Source organism: Scyliorhinus canicula, chromosome 16 (genome assembly GCF_902713615.1).
Source record: "Scyliorhinus canicula chromosome 16, sScyCan1.1, whole genome shotgun sequence".
Taxonomy (NCBI): domain Eukaryota; kingdom Metazoa; phylum Chordata; class Chondrichthyes; order Carcharhiniformes; family Scyliorhinidae; genus Scyliorhinus; species Scyliorhinus canicula.
In genome coordinates, this window is record NC_052161.1 from 116,926,368 (window position 1) to 116,944,845 (window position 18,478).

The following is an 18,478-nucleotide window of genomic DNA, read 5'->3' on the forward strand; positions in this document are numbered from 1 at the left end:
GTGCTGATTGGTCAGTGCGCTGTGCTGATGGGTCAGTGTGCTGATGGGTCAGTGCGCTGTGCTGATGGGTCAGTGCGCTGTGCTGATGGGTCAGTGTGCTGATGGGTCAGTGCGCTGTGCTGATGGGTCAGTGCGCTGTGCTGATGGGTCAGTGCGCTGTGCTGATGGGTCAGTGCGCTGTGCTGATGGGTCAGTGCGCTGTGCTGATGGGTCAGTGCGCTGTGCTGATGGGTCAGTGCGCTGATGGGTCAGTGCGCTGTGCTGATGGGTCAGTGCGCTGATGGGTCAGTGCGCTGTGCTGATGGGTCAGTGCGCTGTGCTGATGGGTCAGTGCGCTGTGCTGATGGGTCAGTGCGCTGTGCTGATGGGTCAGTGCGCTGTGCTGATGGGTCAGTGCGCTGTGCTGATGGGTCAGTGTGCTGATGGGTCAGTGCGCTGTGCTGATGGGTCAGTGCGCTGTGCTGATGGGTCAGTGCGCTGTGCTGAGGGGTCAGTGCGCTGTGCTGATGGGTCAGTGTAATGTGCTGATGGGTCAGTGCGCTGATGGGTCAGTGCGCTGTGCTGATGGGTCAGTGTGCTGATGGGTCAGTGTAATGTGCTGATGGGTCAGTGTAATGTGCTGATGGGTCAGTGTAATGTGCTGATGGGTCAGTGTAATGTGCTGATGGGTCAGTGCGCTGTGCTGATGGGTCAGTGCGCTGATGGGTCAGTGTGCTGATGGGTCAGTGCGCTGATGGGTCAGTGCGCTGTGCTGATGGGTCAGTGCGCTGATGGGCCAGTGTGCTGATGGGTCAGTGCGCTGTGCTGATGGGTCAGTGCGCTGTGCTGATGGGTCAGTGCGCTGTGCTGATGGGTCAGTGCGCTGTGCTGATGGGTCAGTGCGCTGATGGGTCAGTGCGCTGTGCTGATGGGTCAGTGCGCTGTGCTGATGGGTCAGTGCGCTGTGCTGATGGGTCAGTGCGCTGATGGGTCAGTGCGCTGTGCTGATGGGTCAGTGTAATGTGCTGATGGGTCAGTGTGCTGATGGGTCAGTGCGCTGTGCTGATGGGTCAGTGTAATGTGCTGATGGGTCAGTGTGCTGATGGGTCAGTGCGCTGTGCTGATGGGTCAGTGTAATGTGCTGATGGGTCAGTGCGCTGATGGGTCAGTGCGCTGATGGGTCAGTGTGCTGTGCTGATGGGTCAGTGTAATGTGCTGATGGGTCAGTGCGCTGTGCTGATGGGTCAGTGTGCTGATGGGTCAGTGCGCTGTGCTGATGGGTCAGTGCGCTGTGCTGATGGGTCAGTGCGCTGTGCTGATGGGTCAGTGCGCTGTGCTGATGGGTCAGTGCGCTGATGGGTCAGTGCGCTGTGCTGATGGGTCAGTGCGCTGATGGGTCAGTGCGCTGTGCTGATGGGTCAGTGTGCTGATGGGTCAGTGCGCTGTGCTGATGGGTCAGTGCGCTGTGCTGATGGGTCAGTGCGCTGTGCTGATGGGTCAGTGCGTTGATGGGTCAGTGCGCTGATGGGTCAGTGCGCTGTGCTGATGGGTCAGTGCGTTGATGGGTCAGTGCGCTGTGCTGATGGGTCAGTGCGCTGATGGGTCAGTGCGCTGTGCTGATGGGTCAGTGCGCTGTGCTGATGGGTCAGTGCGCTGTGCTGATGGGTCAGTGCGTTGATGGGTCAGTGCGCTGATGGGTCAATGCGCTGTGCTGATGGGTCAGTGCGCTGATGGGTCAGTGTAATGTGCTGATGGGTCAGTGTGCCGATGGGTCAGTGCGCTGATGGGTCAGTGTAATGTGCTGATGGGTCAGTGTGCTGATGGGTCAGTGCGCTGTGCTGATGGGTCAGTGCGCTGTGCTGATGGGTCAGTGCGCTGTGCTGATGGGTCAGTGCGTTGATGGGTCAGTGCGCTGATGGGTCAGTGCGCTGTGCTGATGGGTCAGTGCGTTGATGGGTCAGTGCGCTGATGGGTCAATGCGCTGTGCTGATGGGTCAGTGCGCTGATGGGTCAGTGTAATGTGCTGATGGGTCAGTGTAATGTGCTGATGGGTCAGTGTGCTGATGGGTCAGTGCGCTGTGCTGATGGGTCAGTGTAATGTGCTGATGGGTCAGTGTGCTGATGGGTCAGTGCGCTGTGCTGATGGGTCAGTGCGCTGTGCTGATGGGTCAGTGCGCTGATGGGTCAGTGCGCTGTGCTGATGGGTCAGTGCGCTGTGCTGATGGGTCAGTGCGCTGTGCTGATGGGTCAGTGCGCTGTGCTGATGGGTCAGTGTGCTGATGGGTCTGTGCGCTGTGCTGATGGGTCAGTGTAATGTGCTGATGGGTCAGTATAATGTGCTGATGGGTCAGTGTGCTGATGGGTCTGTGCGCTGTGCTGATGGGTCAGTGCGCTGTGCTGATGGGTCAGTGCGCTGATGGGTCAGTGTAATGTGCTGATGGGTCAGTGTAATGTGCTGATGGGTCAGTGTGCTGATGGGTCAGTGCGCTGATGGGTCAGTGTAATGTGCTGATGGGTCAGTGTGCTGATGGGTCAGTGCGCTGATGGGTCAGTGTAATATGCTGCCCACCGTAAGTGCTGAAGCGAGCAAACCAGATGAAAACCCTTTGATTTCTGGCCAGGAGGGCGTTAGCTGATGTCTGTCAAATTGCTCCAGAATCAGGCTGGGCTGGGCTCAGCGCCATTTTAAATTCCATGAAGATAAAGACGTTCATGTATACAGCTCACTACAGGATGGGTCAAAGTTCTTTACAGTCAATGAAAATGTCAATGGGAATGAGTAAACCTGTTTTGCGATGTTGGTTGAAAGGTAAATATTGAGCCAGATTTCTGGGTATAACTACTCTCCCCCATGAATCACCCTGAGATTTCACAACTTGCTGAGAGGGCAAACAATTCCTCAGTTTAACATCTCATCCACAGAACAACACCATCAACAGTACAGCAGTCCCTCCGCACTGCACTAACGCCAGCCATTGATTTTTGTGCTCAAGGCTTGGAGTGGGTATTGAACCTCCAACTTTAGACTCTGAGGCGAGACTGCCACCAGCTGAACAAGTGCTGACACCATTTTTTTTTTTTCATTCTAAATTTAGAGTACCTGATTATTTATATATTTCTTTCCAATTAAGGACCAATTTAGCGTGGCCAATCCACCTACCCTGCACATCTTTTTGGGTTGTGGGGTGAGACCCACGCAGACATGGAGAGAATGTGCAAACTCCACACGGACAGTGACCCGAGGCCAGGATTCGAACCCCGTTCCTCAGCGCCGTGAGGCAGCAGTGCTAGACATTGCAAAACCATGCTGCCGAACAGCTGACCCCATGGACGACTATCATGTCAACTCATTTTCGTAGGTCAGGCATGCAGACATTATTGGTCTACGCGGTGGCACAGTGGTTAGCACTGCTGCCTCACAGCACCAGGGACGGGTCCAATTCCAGCCTGGGGTGACTGCGTGGGTTTCCTCTGGGTGCTCCCGTTTCCCCCCGCAGTCCAAAGATGTGCAGGGTAGGTGGGTTGGCCATGCTAAATTGCCCCTTCGCAAGCAAAGGTTAGGTGGAATTATGGGGATGGGGCAGGGGAGCGGGCCTAGGTAGGGTGCCCTACGGGAGGGTCGGTGCAGACTCGATGGGCCGAATGCCCTCCTTCTGCACTGTCGTGATTCTATGAGTGTATGAAGCATGGCGATTTCGGGGAGTCACTAGATCGCATGGACACCAATGGAACCAAAGCACAGCAAGAATCAGCATCCTCTGAAGAGGAGGGAAACAGATTGGGCAGGACATGGAATCTTTATGCAACATCGTGCAGGACATTCGCATGAGGAGGAAAGAACAGAGAATTCTCTTTTACTCACAGTGCAGCAGAAACCTGGAGTGTCTCCTTTCGTTCATCTGCATTGCATTCAGTTCCCCCTCTGATCCCACTCTCCTGAACAACAGAAGCAGAAACAGGTCCAGGTCACATTTAACGTCATTCCTTCTCTGACACACAGGGCATTACTTTGAAATATTCATTGTCCGGGATTTCAGACGCTCTGCAGAATCTTTACGATTAACATTTCTATTGTTAGTATTAGTGCTGGAGTTTGTATGAGTTGCTGCATTAGTGACTGTGCACAAGTACCAGAGTGTTTATGAGGGAGAGTGTGAGGCTGTTACGGCAAGTGTGTGCGCGTATGTGTGTGGGGACGATGACAATGTATGTGTGTGAGGCCAATGTGAGAGTGTGTGCGTAAATATGTATGATTGGGTGTATTTGTGAGTGAGTATTTGTGCGTGTCGGTCTGTAGAAGGAGGTTACGCGGGCCAGTGAGTGCACCGATCCCTCAAACGAGCACTCTATGCAAGTCCACTCCCCTGTCCATCCTGCCCTCTCCCCATATCCTAACTTGCACATCCCTGGACACTAAGGGGCAATCTAGCACAGCAAAGGCTGAAGGACCTGAGGCTGTTTTCGTTAGAGAGAAGAAGGTTAGGAGGGGACTTAATTGAGGCATACTGTGTTGTTACTCGTGTCTAAATAAAGCTCGTAGTCTCAAATGTGGAGAAGATGCTTTATTGTGAGTTCGTTCTCTCTTCAGTGCTGTTACCTATGGCTACCTTCAGTGTTCCTAGCTGGCGTGTGTCCTGCTCCAAGTTCTGCCCTCTGTGAAGTGTGTCCTCACTTCCTGTCCCCGTCTATTTATATGGCTCTCCCGTGCCCCCTCTAGTGTTTGCTCAGTTGTATTGCATCTAGTTAACTTGTGATCACCACATCCCCCTTTTTCTCTTTACATATTTTCTGTACATCGTTAAAGAAAATTGTACATCCTGTCCCGGTGTATTTATAGCTCTCCCTCTGGTGTTTGCTCAGTTGTTTTGTATTTAGTCAATCTACGATCACCACATCCCCCTTTTTCTCTTTACATATTTGCTGTACATCGTTAAAGAAAATTATAGAAAACAGTTACTTATGATATGCGTATCTATACAGGTGATGGTGCTATTGCATATTTTACAAAGCCAATGTAGATATATGTCCAATCTTAATAAAAACATTTATGAGTCCAAACTTGATGAATTTGTTCAGAGCTTTTTTTCTTTTTGTTGTTGATGACGTGGTGATATTGATATTGCAAGTCCACTGTGAATGTTGTTGGTGTTCCTTGTTATTTTAAGTACCCAATGCATCATCCCGAGGTGTTTGCATGGTCACCTCACTGATGTTGACTGGCATGGACTTTTTTCTGTGCTTGTGGTATTGATTTATTGTCTCATCCGCCTTGGATGCTGGTGTGCTTGCTCGTTCTGGAGCAGACGTGAGTTTGTGCGATTCGTTGTCATCCCATGACATGTTTGTGGTCTTGTCATCGTTTTGCAGTGTGCTGTGGCATTGTCCTTCATGTGCCGAGTAGTACCATTGTGTACAAGTCGTTGTTTCATTGCTGTTGTCTCTGTCGTTCCTGTTTTTGTTGTTTCCGTTGCCGTACTTGTTGCTGTTTTTGTCGTTTCTGTCTTTGGTGTTGGCACTGTCGTTGTTCCTGACTTTGTTGTTTTCCTTGACGTTCGTGTTGCTGTTTTTGTCGTTTCTGTCTTTGGTGTTGTCGCTATCTTTGTTCCTGACTTTGTTGTTTTCGTTGCCGTTCTTGTTGTTTCTGTTTCTGTCGTTGTCGCTATCTTTGTGCCTGACTTTGTGGTTTGTCTTGTCGCGCTTCATGTTGCTTTTGTTCTTACTGTTGTCGTTCTCGTTTCTGCTGTGCTTCTTGCTATTGTTGTTGGTCTTGTCGCGCTTCATGTTGCTTTTGTTCTTGCTGTTGTTTGTCCCGTTTCTGCTGTGCTTCTTTTGACTTTTGTTTTTCTTGTTATACTCTATTCGTGTCCCGAGTGGATAATTTGAGTCATTGAGCATTTCGTCTCGAGAGTGGTGCGAATGATCTGATGTTGCATCGGTGCAGGTGACATCAATCATTTGTGGAGAATTGGATTCCTCATCTTTGCTTTCTTGGTGCTCCTCTTCCGGAGTCAAATTCTTCTCGATTTCATTTGACGCGGTGTCTCTTTAGACTCTTGGTGCTCCGCTTCTGGAGTTGAAATCTTCATGATTTCTGTTGATGTTGTCTCACTGGACTCCAGGTGCTCCTCTTCTGGAGTCAAAATCTGCATGGTTTCTTTTGGCTTGGTCTCTCTGGACTCCAGGTGCTCCTCTTCTGGAGTCAGAATCTGCATGGTTTCTTTCGGCGTTGTCTCTCTGGACTGTTGGGTGGCCCGACTCTGTGCTTCTGTACAGACAAGCTGAGAACTGTCAGTCTCGCTGTGATCCTGTACGTCGAGTGCGATCACCTTGTTACTGTTTCGCTCTGTGCTTCGGTACAGACAAGCTGAGAACTGTCAGTCTCGCTGTGATCCTGTACATCGAGTGTGATCACCTTGTCACTGTCTTCGCATGCAGTGGGTAGAGGTGCATTGTCTTCTTCTTGTTCATGTGAGCTTGTTAGACTTTCATAGTCTGCTTGTGGTTGCTCAGATATGGCAGGTTGACCTTCATGGTCTTGTGCATGCATGGTGTCAGTGGTTAGATGTACGTTGCCTTCTTCTTGTTCCTGTGAGCTTGGTAGACTTTCATAGTCTGCTTGCCGTTGCTCAGATACAGCGGGTTTACCTTCATGGTCTTGTTCATGCATGGTGTTCGCCAGGGAGTGTGTGCTTGCATCCCTTTTGGAGTCTTTCATCACTCGCACTATGGAGCCTGTCATCGCTCGCTCTGTGGAGTCTTCCTGTGCTCTCTGTGTGGCGTCGTCTTCGTCTAGGGTATTGCTGTCATCCAATGTATCGACGAGCTGCCATGGCATCATGGTGTTGGATTCATCTACCATGAGTAGAGTCGTGTTGAGCTTTGCAACGGTGTCGCTGGTGCTGTGATCAGCATGTCCAAATAACTCCTCCATGTCTGAGTAGTATTCTTTGAAACCCATTTCATCTTCGTTGGCTTCTTCTACCACGAGTTGATTCGTGTTGAACTTTGCGACCGTGTCGCTGATGCTGTGATAAGCATATCCGACTGACTCAGCTGTGTCTGAGTAGTATTCTTCGAAAACCAAATCATCCTGGTTGGATTCTTCTACCACGAGTTGATTCGTGTTGAACTTTGCGACCGTGTCGCTGATGCTGTGATAAGCATATCCGACTGACTCAGCCATGTCTGAGTAGTATTCTTTGAAAACCAAATCATCTTGGTTGGATTCATCTACCACGAGTTGGTTCGTGTTGTGCTTTGCGACCGTGTCGCTGATGCTGTGATAAGCATGTCCGACTGACTCAGCCATGTCTGAGAGGTAATCTTTGAAAAACAAATCATCTTTTGTTGTTTCGGAATTCTTTTTGTTCTCTTCACTTTGGGTGGTGCAGACTGCTTTTTTCAGGGTGTTGTGCAAGTTGTTTTTAACTGTTGGTTTAAGTTCAGGCGTTTTTCTGTGTTCTGAGGCAAGAAAATTTGTGTTTACCACTTTAAGTGTCTTGTTTTCAATTTTCGGGCATTTCCCTTTTAAGTGGGCGTGGTCGGGATGCTCAGACGTCATGACGTCACGCGCAGGAATGCATTGCGCATGCGCAAATCGGCCTTCCTCCTTCACTGTGCGGTTTTGTTTCCATTGCGCATGCGCGGATTGCGCATGCGCATTACGATCCGCGACCAAAACTTTTTTTGACTGCGCATGCGCGGCTTGCGCATGCGCATAACGATCGGCACCGCGATATTTTTTAAACTGCGCATGCGCGGCTTCCGGTTCCTGCGCATGCGCAGACGCAATTTGTAGTTCTTTGCTTACCGGAGACTGCAAAATGTGCTCCGACGCCATTTTTTCGCGGATTTCAGCGATTTTTCTGTCCCATCTGGACTGGATTTCTAAAAGTTGTAAGTTACCTTCTCTTCCCGATCTGGACTGGGTTTCAGCGTTTTGGCTTTGTGATAAATTCGTGTTATTTCTTCTTTTTGATCTGTACTTTTCATTCGCGATTTCTTGTTCTTTTCGTGATTTTTTAAGTTTTGCATCACTCAGTCTCTGTGCAGTTTGGACTCTGAGCATGCCTTGCTGTTCAAATTTCTCACAGTACTCTTCAAATTTGTTTAGTACCGTTTGTAAGCTGTTTCTGTCTTCACCTTTTGAGTATTTAAATCCATTATAAACTTTCGTAGCTTCATGTCCTTCGATGAGAATTGCTATTTTAATTTCGTCTGAGGCTGCTTCTGCATCATATGCTATGATACCGATATCGAACCATTGTTTAAACGTTTCCCAGACACTTTTTACATTTCCAGTCGTGTCCAGCTGAAGTGTGAATCCAAGGCACTTCCTCCCATCAGCGATGCCTTCCCAAGTCGAATGTCCAGTAGGAGATTTCCATGCCATTTTGAGCTTTCTGTATCTGCCACTGAGTTGTCCTGTAGTAAGCGTCTGAAGCCACTCCTGGGTACCATGTGTTGTTACTCGTGTCTTAATAAAGCTCGTAGTCTCAAATGTGGAGAAGATGCTTTATTGTGAGTTTGTTCTCTCTTCAGTGCTGTTACCTATGGCTACCTTCAGTGTTCCTAGCTGGCGTGTGTCCTGCTCCAAGTTCTGCCCTCTGTGAAGTGTGTCCTCACTTCCTGTCCCCGTCTATTTATATGGCTCTCCCATGCCCCCTCTAGTGTTTGCTCAGTTGTATTGCATCTAGTTAACTTGTGATCACCACATCCCCCTTTTTCTCTTTACATATTTTCTGTACATCGTTAAAGAAAATTGTACATCCTGTCCCGGTGTATTTATAGCTCTCCCTCTGGTGTTTGCTCAGTTGTTTTGTATTTAGTCAATCTACGATCACCACACATACAAGATGATCAGAGGATTAGATAGGGTGGACATCGAGAGCCTTTTTCCTCGGATGGTGATGTCCAGCACGAGGGGACATACCTTTAAATTGAGGGGAGATAGATATAGCACAGATGTCAGAGGTAGCTTCTTTACTCAGAGAGTAGTAAGGGCGTGGAATGCCCTGCCTGCAACAGTAGTGGACTCGCCAACACTAAACGCATTCAAATGGTCATTGGATAGGCATATGGACGATAAGGGAATAGTGTAGAGGGACTTTAGAAGGGTATCACAGGACGGTGCAACATCGTGGGCCGAAGGGCCTGTACTGCGCTGTAATGTTCTATGTTCTAACCCACCTAACCTACACAGCTTTGGACTGTGGCAGGAACAAGAGCAGAAAGTGCAAACTCAATGTATGAGTGTGTGTGACAATGTATGATTGAGTGTATATGTGTGTGAGTAATTGTGTGAGTGTGCCTGTTAATCAGTGATTAACCTAAAGTGGACAATCACAAATGATGCGCGTGCCTTTATCTCAGAGATATCTCCATGTCCCAGTCCCCAGTGTCTGACCCAGTCCCAGGAGTTAGCGTCTGTTTGGAGTCCCCGGATGCTGGTCTATAAAGCAAGCCTAGATGTTACCTTGGAATGGTGCGTGTTTTCCTAATGCTGGGCGGAGGACTGTCAAAGATGAGGCCTCCTCTTTGTGGCTTTGGAGACACACTTCTGTTGATCGCGATGAGGGACTTACTCTTTTGCTTTGCGTTCCGTCTATCTGTGAACATGATGCAAGACAGGGAACAGTGAGCTACCCAGAACATCAAGATGCCCTGCCACACACACATACTCACACTTCACTCGCATACACACACACTTCACTCACTCACACACACTCACACACACTTCACTCACTCACACACACTTCACTCACTCACACACACTCACACACACTTCACTCACACACACACACACTTCACTCACTCACACACATTTCACTCACTCACACACATTTCACTCACACACTCACACACACTTCACTCACACTTCACTCACACACACACTTCACTCGCATACACACACACTTCACTCACACACACACATTTCACTCACACACTCACACACACTTCACTCACACACTCACACACACTTCACTCACACACACACACTTCACTCGCATACACACACTTCACTCACACACACACATTTCACTCACACACTCACACACTTCACTCACACACTCACACACACTTCACTCACACACACACACTTCACTCGCATACACACACTTCACTCACACACACACATTTCACTCACACACTCACACACACTTCACTCACACACACACACTTCACTTCATTTTCATTTTTCACACACACTTCACTCGCATACACACACACTTCACTCACACACACTTCACTCACACACACACACTTCACTCGCATACACACACACACTTCACACACTCACTCACACACACTTCACTCACACACTTCACTCACACACATGCACTTCACTCACACACACTTCACTCACACACACACTACACACACACACTTCACTCACACACTCGCACACGCTTTACACTCATACACACTTCACTCACTCACTCACACACACTCACACACATTTCACTCACACACACACTTCACACACACTCACCACTCATACACATTTCACTCACACACACTCACCACTCACACACACGTCACTCACACACTTCACTCACACACACATATTCACGCACACACTTCCCTCACACTCATACATACAATTCACTCACTCACAAACACACAATTCACCCACAGCCCAGGAAATACCAAGCAGAGGTTGTGGATGTGAATGCCAAATGACTAATATCAGACACCGCCATACCCTTCACAACAAGATTCAAGAGCTGATTGGGCAGTGTTCCAGAGGCAGTGAAGCCAGTCACGTGTGTGAGGGAGCTCCCCACACTTTCCACAAGCTGTCCGACAAAATTTGACACCGAGCCACGTGAGGAGATGCGATAATAATCTTTCTTAGTGTCACAAGGAGGCTGACGCGATATTCGGACAGGTGATCAAAAGCTTGGTAGAAGAGGTAGGTTTTCAGGTGCATCTTAAAGAAGGAAGCGCGGTGGAAGAGGTGAGTTTAAGAAACAAAGACTGCGCTGAGGGTCATTGCTGGGAATGAAGAGTAAAAACCTGCGCACTGAGTGGCATCGAATGTGAAGCATTCCCATGACAACCGACAAGGATGATACGAAGTAAAAAGAAAATCATTGTAAATATTGGAAACCTTGGGCGGGACTCCCTAATCCCGCGTCGCGTTTCACGATAGCGTGAACGGGCCGACCCGACGCCTAATTGTGGCCCGCAAAAGGGGCCAGCACGGCACTGGAGTGGTTCACGCCGCTCCAGCTGCTGATCCTGGCACGAACTGGGCACCGCGGGATCCGCGCATGTGTAGTGGCGCCGCATGAGCAGTGGTGCCGGCGCCAATGCGAGCATGCGCAGTGGCTTCCTTCAACGCGCCGGCCCCAACGCAACATAGGGCAGGACTACAGGGGTCGGCGCAGAAGAAACGGGGTCACCAGTCAGAGTGGCCGGCCTGCCAATTGGTGGGCCCTGATTGCGGGGTCGGACCCCCCTATAGGCCGCCCCCGACCCTTCCACGCCTAGGCCCTGCCGGCTGAGAGCTGGTGTGGACGGCGCCGATGGGACTCGGCGTTTTTACGACGGCCGCTCGGCCCATCCTTTGGCGGCCCGGCCACGTAGAGCGGCCCCCCGACTGCCGCCAATAGCCCCGATTCTCCGCTCTGCAAGAGAATCCCGCTCCTTAAATAGAAACTGAAAATAAGCACAGCATCGAAAAGAGAAAAATATTGAGAGAACGCTTCTGATCTTTTGACAGAGCCTAAGGATAACAGTCGCAAAGAACTGCTGATACTCTGCTGTTGCAGTTAGGGATTTGCTTCTCACCCGGGTCTTAAATAATTAAAAAATAAATTCATATTTTGAAAATTCTTGGAAAAAAAGAATTGGTTACTCTAAATTCATTTTCAAAATGGCTGGCCATGAGCTGAGTGGTCACATGAAAGGTGGCTCTCGTTTAAGAACTTCGACTACGGCCTTTTAATCCCAACAAAAAGGCCCCAAAAGTACTCATAATCCCCCAGACTAACCCCCCCACTGACCTCCGAGCCAAGTGAATGGGTAAGAAGCAGCCCCCCAGCCGACAAGCCAGTAAAGACGAGGGGAGGGAAACCACAGCCTCGGAGCAGGGAACCGCACTTGGAGGCACAGAACCGGTGAGGGTTGACACCGCAGAGCTCCCGGCGCAGACCCAGGCGGTGATGGACAAATGTGTCATCATCTCCCAGCTCCAGAGACATAGGGAGACGAGGAAAGATCTCCTGCCAGCGATCGAGGTGGCCGTGGAAGCTGCAAAGGCCCCAATGAGGGAGGCAATGGACAATATGGAGCGGAAGCTAGAAGCCCAGGTAAAGACGTCACGGGTCTTCGAAAAAGCAGCTATGGACCAAGTGGACCAGATCGCAGCACTCGAGGCCGAGGTAGCGAGCCCGCTCAACATGCAGAAGGGATTGAAGGATAAAGTCAACAATCAGGAGAACCGATCCCGTCGGCAAAACCTGATGGGAGGACTGCTGGAGGGAACGGCGGGTAGAAGATCAGACCGGGTTTGTCAAGGGCAGACAACTAACAGTGAACATTAAACGCCTGCTGAATGTGAAGAAGGCCTATAGTGTGCTAGCGTTTATTAGCAGAGGGATTGAATTTAAGAGCCGTGAGGTGATGATGCAGCTGTACAAAACCTTGGTACGGCTACATTTGGAGTACTGTGTGCAGTTCTGGTCACCTCATTTTAGGAAGGATGTGGAAGCTTTGGAAAAGGTGCAAAGGAGATTAACCAGGATGTTGCCTGGAATGGAGAGTAGGTCATACGAGGAAAGGTTGAAGGTGCTAGGCCTTTTCTCATTAGAACGGAGAAGGATGAGGGGCGACTTGATAGAGGTTTATAAGATGATCAGGGGAATAGATAGAGTAGACAGTCAGAGACTTTTTCCCGGGGTGGAACAAACCATTACAAGGGGACATAAATTTAAGGTAAATGGTGGAAGATATAGGGGGGATGTCAGAGGTAGGTTCTTTACCCAGAGAGTAGTGGGGGCATAGAATGCACTGCCTGTGGAAGTAGTTGAGTCAGAAACGTTAGGGACCTTCAAGTGGCTATTGGATAGGTACATGGATTAGGGTAGAATAATGGAGTGTAGATTAATTTCTTCTTAAGGGCAGCACGATAGCATTGTGAATAGCACAATTGCTTCACAGTTCCAGGGTCCCAGGTTCGATTTCGACTTGGGTCACTGTCTGTGTGGAGTCTGCACATCCTCCCCGTGTGTGCGTTGGTTTCCTCCGGGTGCTCCGGTTTCCTCCCACAGTCCAAAGATGTGCAAGTTGGGTGGATTGGCCATGATAAATTGCCCTTAGTGTCCAAAATTCTATGATTAACCTAGGACAAAGGTTTGGCACAACATCGTTGGCCGAAGGGCCTGTTCTGTGCTGTATTTCTCTATCTCTATCTCTACTGGTGTTTAATGCGAACTACTGGTGTTTAATGTGAGCTACTGGTGTTTAATGAGAGCTACTGGTGTTTAATGAGAGCTACTGGTGTTTAATGCTAACTACTGGTGTTTAATGCTAGCTACTGGTGTTTAATGCTAGCTACTGGTATTTAATGCTCGCTACTGGTGTTTAATGCTAACTACTGGTGTTTAATGCTAGCTACTGGTGTTTCATGCTAGCTACTGGTGTTTAATGTGAGCTACTGGTGTTTAATGCTAGCTACTGGTGTTTAATGCTAGCTACTGGTGTTTCATGCTAACTAGTGGTGTTTAATGCTAACTACTGGGCAGGAATAACATTGAGAAAAATGGCATGCTTTTCAAACCATTCTTGAGCAGAAGGATGCCATGTATGTATGCAGGTTTATCAGGAAGGCACAACGGCAAAATAAAAATAAATAAGCTAACTAGACACATCCAAAGTCAGAATCATAGAAAGTTTATGCCACAGAAAGAGGTTTGTCAATAATATGACATTGACTTGATGCTGGAATTTGAACCCATTAAAGCGGATGTGGATATGTTTCTTGCCGGAGGTGGAGCTCTTTAAAGACATTAGGCTGTTGGCACCTTATGGCAAACACCTGCAGATGTTCAAACTATGTGGTTCGTGTTGGGAGGCTCGCTTGCTGATATATTTAAATAGCTCACTGGGTTCTGGTCTTATCCCCATGCCGTTTAAACCACCATCAGTCAGCTCTCCCCATCAAAGAGGAAAGCAGCCTATGGTCATCTGGGACTATGGCAACTTTACCTTGACTTTGCCTTCTCCCCATGAGCTGCACAGAGTGTGATGGCAATACTTTTAAAAGGCAGTAAGTCAGGACTGAGATAACTGTGGGAAACTGGTTTCACTCCAGCTGTAGGCTGCAGTTCAAATGATTAAGTGCTGATCCTCCTGAAAGGTACAAGATTGTGTTGGAGCTTGACAGGATAGACCAGTGATGGGCAACCTAGGCTGGTGAGTGGGCCGCATGAGTGACCCTCCTTCATCTCAGTGGGCGGCAAGATTGAAATCGGCCTTGTTCACTAACCACGACCCCAGGAATAAGACTGAATAAGACTAAATACATTTAATCTATGTTGAATATTTTGTAACAAGTTGTAGAAAATGCTTCATCATTCATATCTTAATAGAACTGTCATCAACTTCAAATGGAAACAAAAAAAGAAATACTAACGCTTTTTGAGTGGACGCAGAGGGAGCTCAAGGCTCCCACAGTCAGTGTTGTGAGCAATCAGCACCTACCTCACTTCACTTGCCCTTACTTTATGTGCGAATCACTTCAGTCATATCGGTAGGAAAACAAACCACGCAGACCAAAACAAACAGAATCTGGCAACCCTGCGTGCGGGTAAAGGTCAGCAACCAATCATGGGCTGCGCTCAGAGCCCAGGTGGGCCGCATGTGGCCCCCGGGCTGGGGAACCTAGAACATGGGGAGTGGGGGAGAACAATCTCAGGATAAAGGCTCGAGCAGTTAGGGTTGAGAATTTGAGTATTGCTGAAAAAGGACATTTTATCGAAGTTTTTTGTCTTGCACTCATCAGAACATTCGCAAGAATACCAACGTCAGAGGGAATAACAACCGTATACTGCGTGAGAAGGGAGTGCTGCTTGATTGGCTAGTGGACTCTGATTTTTTTTAAATGCGTTTATGGCATATGGGCGTCGCTGGATAGGCCAGCACTTATTGTCCATCCCTAGTTACCCTTCAGATTGGTGGAGGTGTTGCCATGGGCAATGTAGCAGCGAGTGGTGACTAACTGTCAATTGCAAAGCATTGTTTAAAATTTTGAACCAAGCATCTTGACTCTGATCGGTCAAAGCATTGCCCTAAGGTATGAATCGGTGAATGGCTATCACTCATTTTGTTAAGCTGAAACAGGCGCAATGGATGTATATGTTCTTTCTGGCTACAAAGAACAGGGCTCAGTGTATTAATATATGTAGCTTGCTGTGCATGCAAATACGGCACACTGCAAAGTCCACTGACAATCTTAAATTGGTTGCCAGAGTAAAATTTAGCACACTGAAGATTATTTAGCAACTGTCCAATCACAAATTTACATCTAATGTTGGACACAGTGTTTTGAGATTTGCAAACACATGCTGGTTGGGAATCTGTGGAGTTCTCTGCATCAGAGGATTGTGGATGCTCCATTATTGAATAGATTGAAGGCTGGATAGGCAGATTTTTGGTCTCTCAGTGAACTAAGGGATATGGGGAGCAGGTGGGAAAGCGAAGTTGAAGCTAAAGATCCACCATGATCGTACTGAATAGCAAACAAGCCATATAATCCTGCTCCTTTTTCTCATGTTCTTCTTTTTCTTTTTTTTAAAAGTTAGAGTACCCAATTCATTTTTTCCAATTAAGGGGCAATTTAGGATGGCCAATCCACCTACCCTGCACATCTTTTGGGTTGTGGGGGTGAAACCCACGCAAACACGGGGAGAATATGCAAACTTCACTCGGACAGTGACCCGGAGCCGGGATCGAACCTGGGACCTCAGCGCCGTGAGGCTGCAGCACTAACCACTGCGCCACCGTGCTGCCCTTTTCTCATGTTCTTAAGTTGTTCATAGAATCATTCAAAACTCACTGATAGTTGACTTGAAAGAAAAGGGAATCTCAATGTGACTTTGTTTTATGAGGAGGTCCTGTCTTACTAAGCTGGCTGAATGTTTTGAGAGGAAGTTAAAAAGTTGGTGGCTGGTCGAAGTATCAATCGAACTATCATCTGGACTTTCAAAAGGCCTTTGATAAAATGGGTAACGTAACTGATGTTGGACTAACTGATCCACATTCAGTTTTGCTACCTTCTTGAACAAAGTTGTTACACTGGTCGTTCTCAGTTTGCATATCCAGATGTCTGTCATTACAAATTAGTGGAGCTGCCTTGGCCAACACTCCACCCTCAGTATCACTAAAAGGAAGATTAATACTCATTAATACTCATTCATCGTATCTTCATTTCGTAGAACCTTGCGAAGTGCAAAATGGCTGGCCCTTTCCCACATTTCAAGCATGGGTTTTGAGTCGGTTTGGAGAGTAGAACATAGAACAGTACAGCACAGAACAGGCCCTTCAGCCCTCGATGTTGTGCCGAGCAATGATCACCCTCCTCAAACCCGCGTATCCACCCTATACCCGTAACCCAACAACCCCCCCCCCCTTAACCTTACTTTTTAGGACACTACGGGCAATTTAGCATGGCCAACCCACCTAACCCGCACATCTTTGGACTGTGGGAGGAAACCGGAGCACCCGGAGGAAACCCATGCACACACGGGGAGGACGTGCAGACTCCACACAGACAGTGACCCAGCCAGGAATCGAACCTGGGACCCTGGAGCTGTGAAGCATTTATGCTAACCACCATGCTACCGTGCTGCCTAAATGATAGGAAATCTATCTAAATGATAGTAATGATAGGATGCTTTCAAAATGCAAGCTACCTTATTCCATTCTGTTTTCCAGTGCAGAAATCATTAGACCTCCCCGTTTCGCGATTAAACCTTACCTTCGAAGGAAAGGGCGGATGTCTTCTCTCGAGATATGGATCTTCCTGACAGGGATTTGCTGAGTTTCAAAGCTTGTGCTACCTTCTTTTGGGAGAGATGCAGTCTGTTTATCAGTTCCGACGCTGAAAACCGCCGCTTCTCCTGCTCGATGCAGCCGGCGATGAACGAAATCGGATTCAAACTGTTTGTGGCAGGTAAGTGACATTGGCTCTCCGGGTCTGGCTCCAGTCCAGGCAGTGAATCCGATGGGAGCTCATCGGAAGAGGCAGAGTCGTCCGAAGCATCATCCTCCAGTGAGAAGCTGTTTATTAGGAAATCATTGTCTTTCAAGTCATTGTCGAACAAGGTCCCAGAGAATATGGACCCACAGTCTAGGCTCTCACTGCTGAAGGACTCATCACTTGGGGTATTTGTGGAGTAAACTCTCACTTTTCTCCCTAGAAAAATAACAAGGTTGTGTCAGCAAAAAGCAGAACATGCAAGCTCCAACCAAATGCTAAATATACTCGAGGCATTTTGAAGCAATGATCTGAAATGTCATAACTTCTGCACCGGGGAGCATCTGCAACTTCACCTTACACTCTTGAGCACGAATGAGAGAAGGAAAAGTTCTTCTCTCACATGTCACTGCTTGTCCATCACAACCTTTCACATCTGTCACCATTGTACCTGCTCTGGCCTGTTGTGCCATGAACATTTCCTCCAGCTCTAAGTCTGCCACCTTCTTCACCTTTCCTACTTCTTCACCATGTTGTGATTCAGTCATCTCACAGTCTCCTAACTCTCATTCATTCTGCACCACCACGCAAAGGTTTTTGTAACCCAAGCCTGGTCTCACCCAATCACAAATTGAGTGTTTTGACCAAGCCGATGTCCCGCACTGAAGAATTAAAAAAAAACATTTTTGTTCGAGTTTGGGCAGCACAATAGCACAAGTAGCTAGCTTCACAGCGCCAGGGTCCCAGGTTTGATTCCACACTGGGTCACTGTCTGTGTGGAGTCTGCACGTCCTCCCCGTGTCTGCGTGGGTTTCCTCCGGGTGCTCCGGTTTCCTCCCACAGTCCAAAGACGTGCAGGTTAGGTGGATTGGCCATGATAAATTGCCCGTAGTGATCAAAAAGGTTAGGAGGGGTTAATGGGTTACGGGGATAGGGTGGAAGTGAGGGCTTAAGTGGGTTGGTGCAGACTCGATGGGCCGAATGGCCTCCTTCTGCACTGTATGTTCTATGTATCCAATTCATTTTTTTTTTCCAATTAAGGGGCAATTTAGCATGGCCAATCTCCTACCCTACACATCTTTGGGTTGTGGGAGGGCAGCACGGTGGCGCAGTGAGTAGCACTGCTGCCTCACGGCGCCGAGGTCCCAGGTTCGATCCCGGCTCTGGGTCACTGTCCGTGTGGAGTTTGCACATTCTCCCCGTGTTTGCGTGGGTTTCGCCCCCACAACCCAAAAAAAAAAGGTGCAAGCTAGGTGGATTGGCCACTCTAAATTGCCCCTTAATTGGAAAAATGAT

The 18,478-nt window shown here is 48.4% G+C and overlaps 1 protein-coding gene across 1 annotated transcript in view; it reads right to left on the reverse strand.

Annotated features, from left to right (window-relative positions):
• Positions 1 to 18,478, reverse strand: part of arhgef19 (Rho guanine nucleotide exchange factor (GEF) 19) — a 124,333-nt gene that overhangs the window by 38,161 nt on the left and 67,694 nt on the right. Inside the window, exons 3-5 of the mRNA XM_038773088.1 lie at positions 16,964 to 17,401; positions 9,455 to 9,587; positions 3,842 to 3,915 (exon numbers count right to left, since the gene is read on the reverse strand). Coding sequence (XP_038629016.1) covers positions 3,842 to 3,915; positions 9,455 to 9,587; positions 16,964 to 17,401 — 645 coding nt within the window. The remainder of the gene's footprint in view (positions 1 to 3,841; positions 3,916 to 9,454; positions 9,588 to 16,963; positions 17,402 to 18,478) is intronic.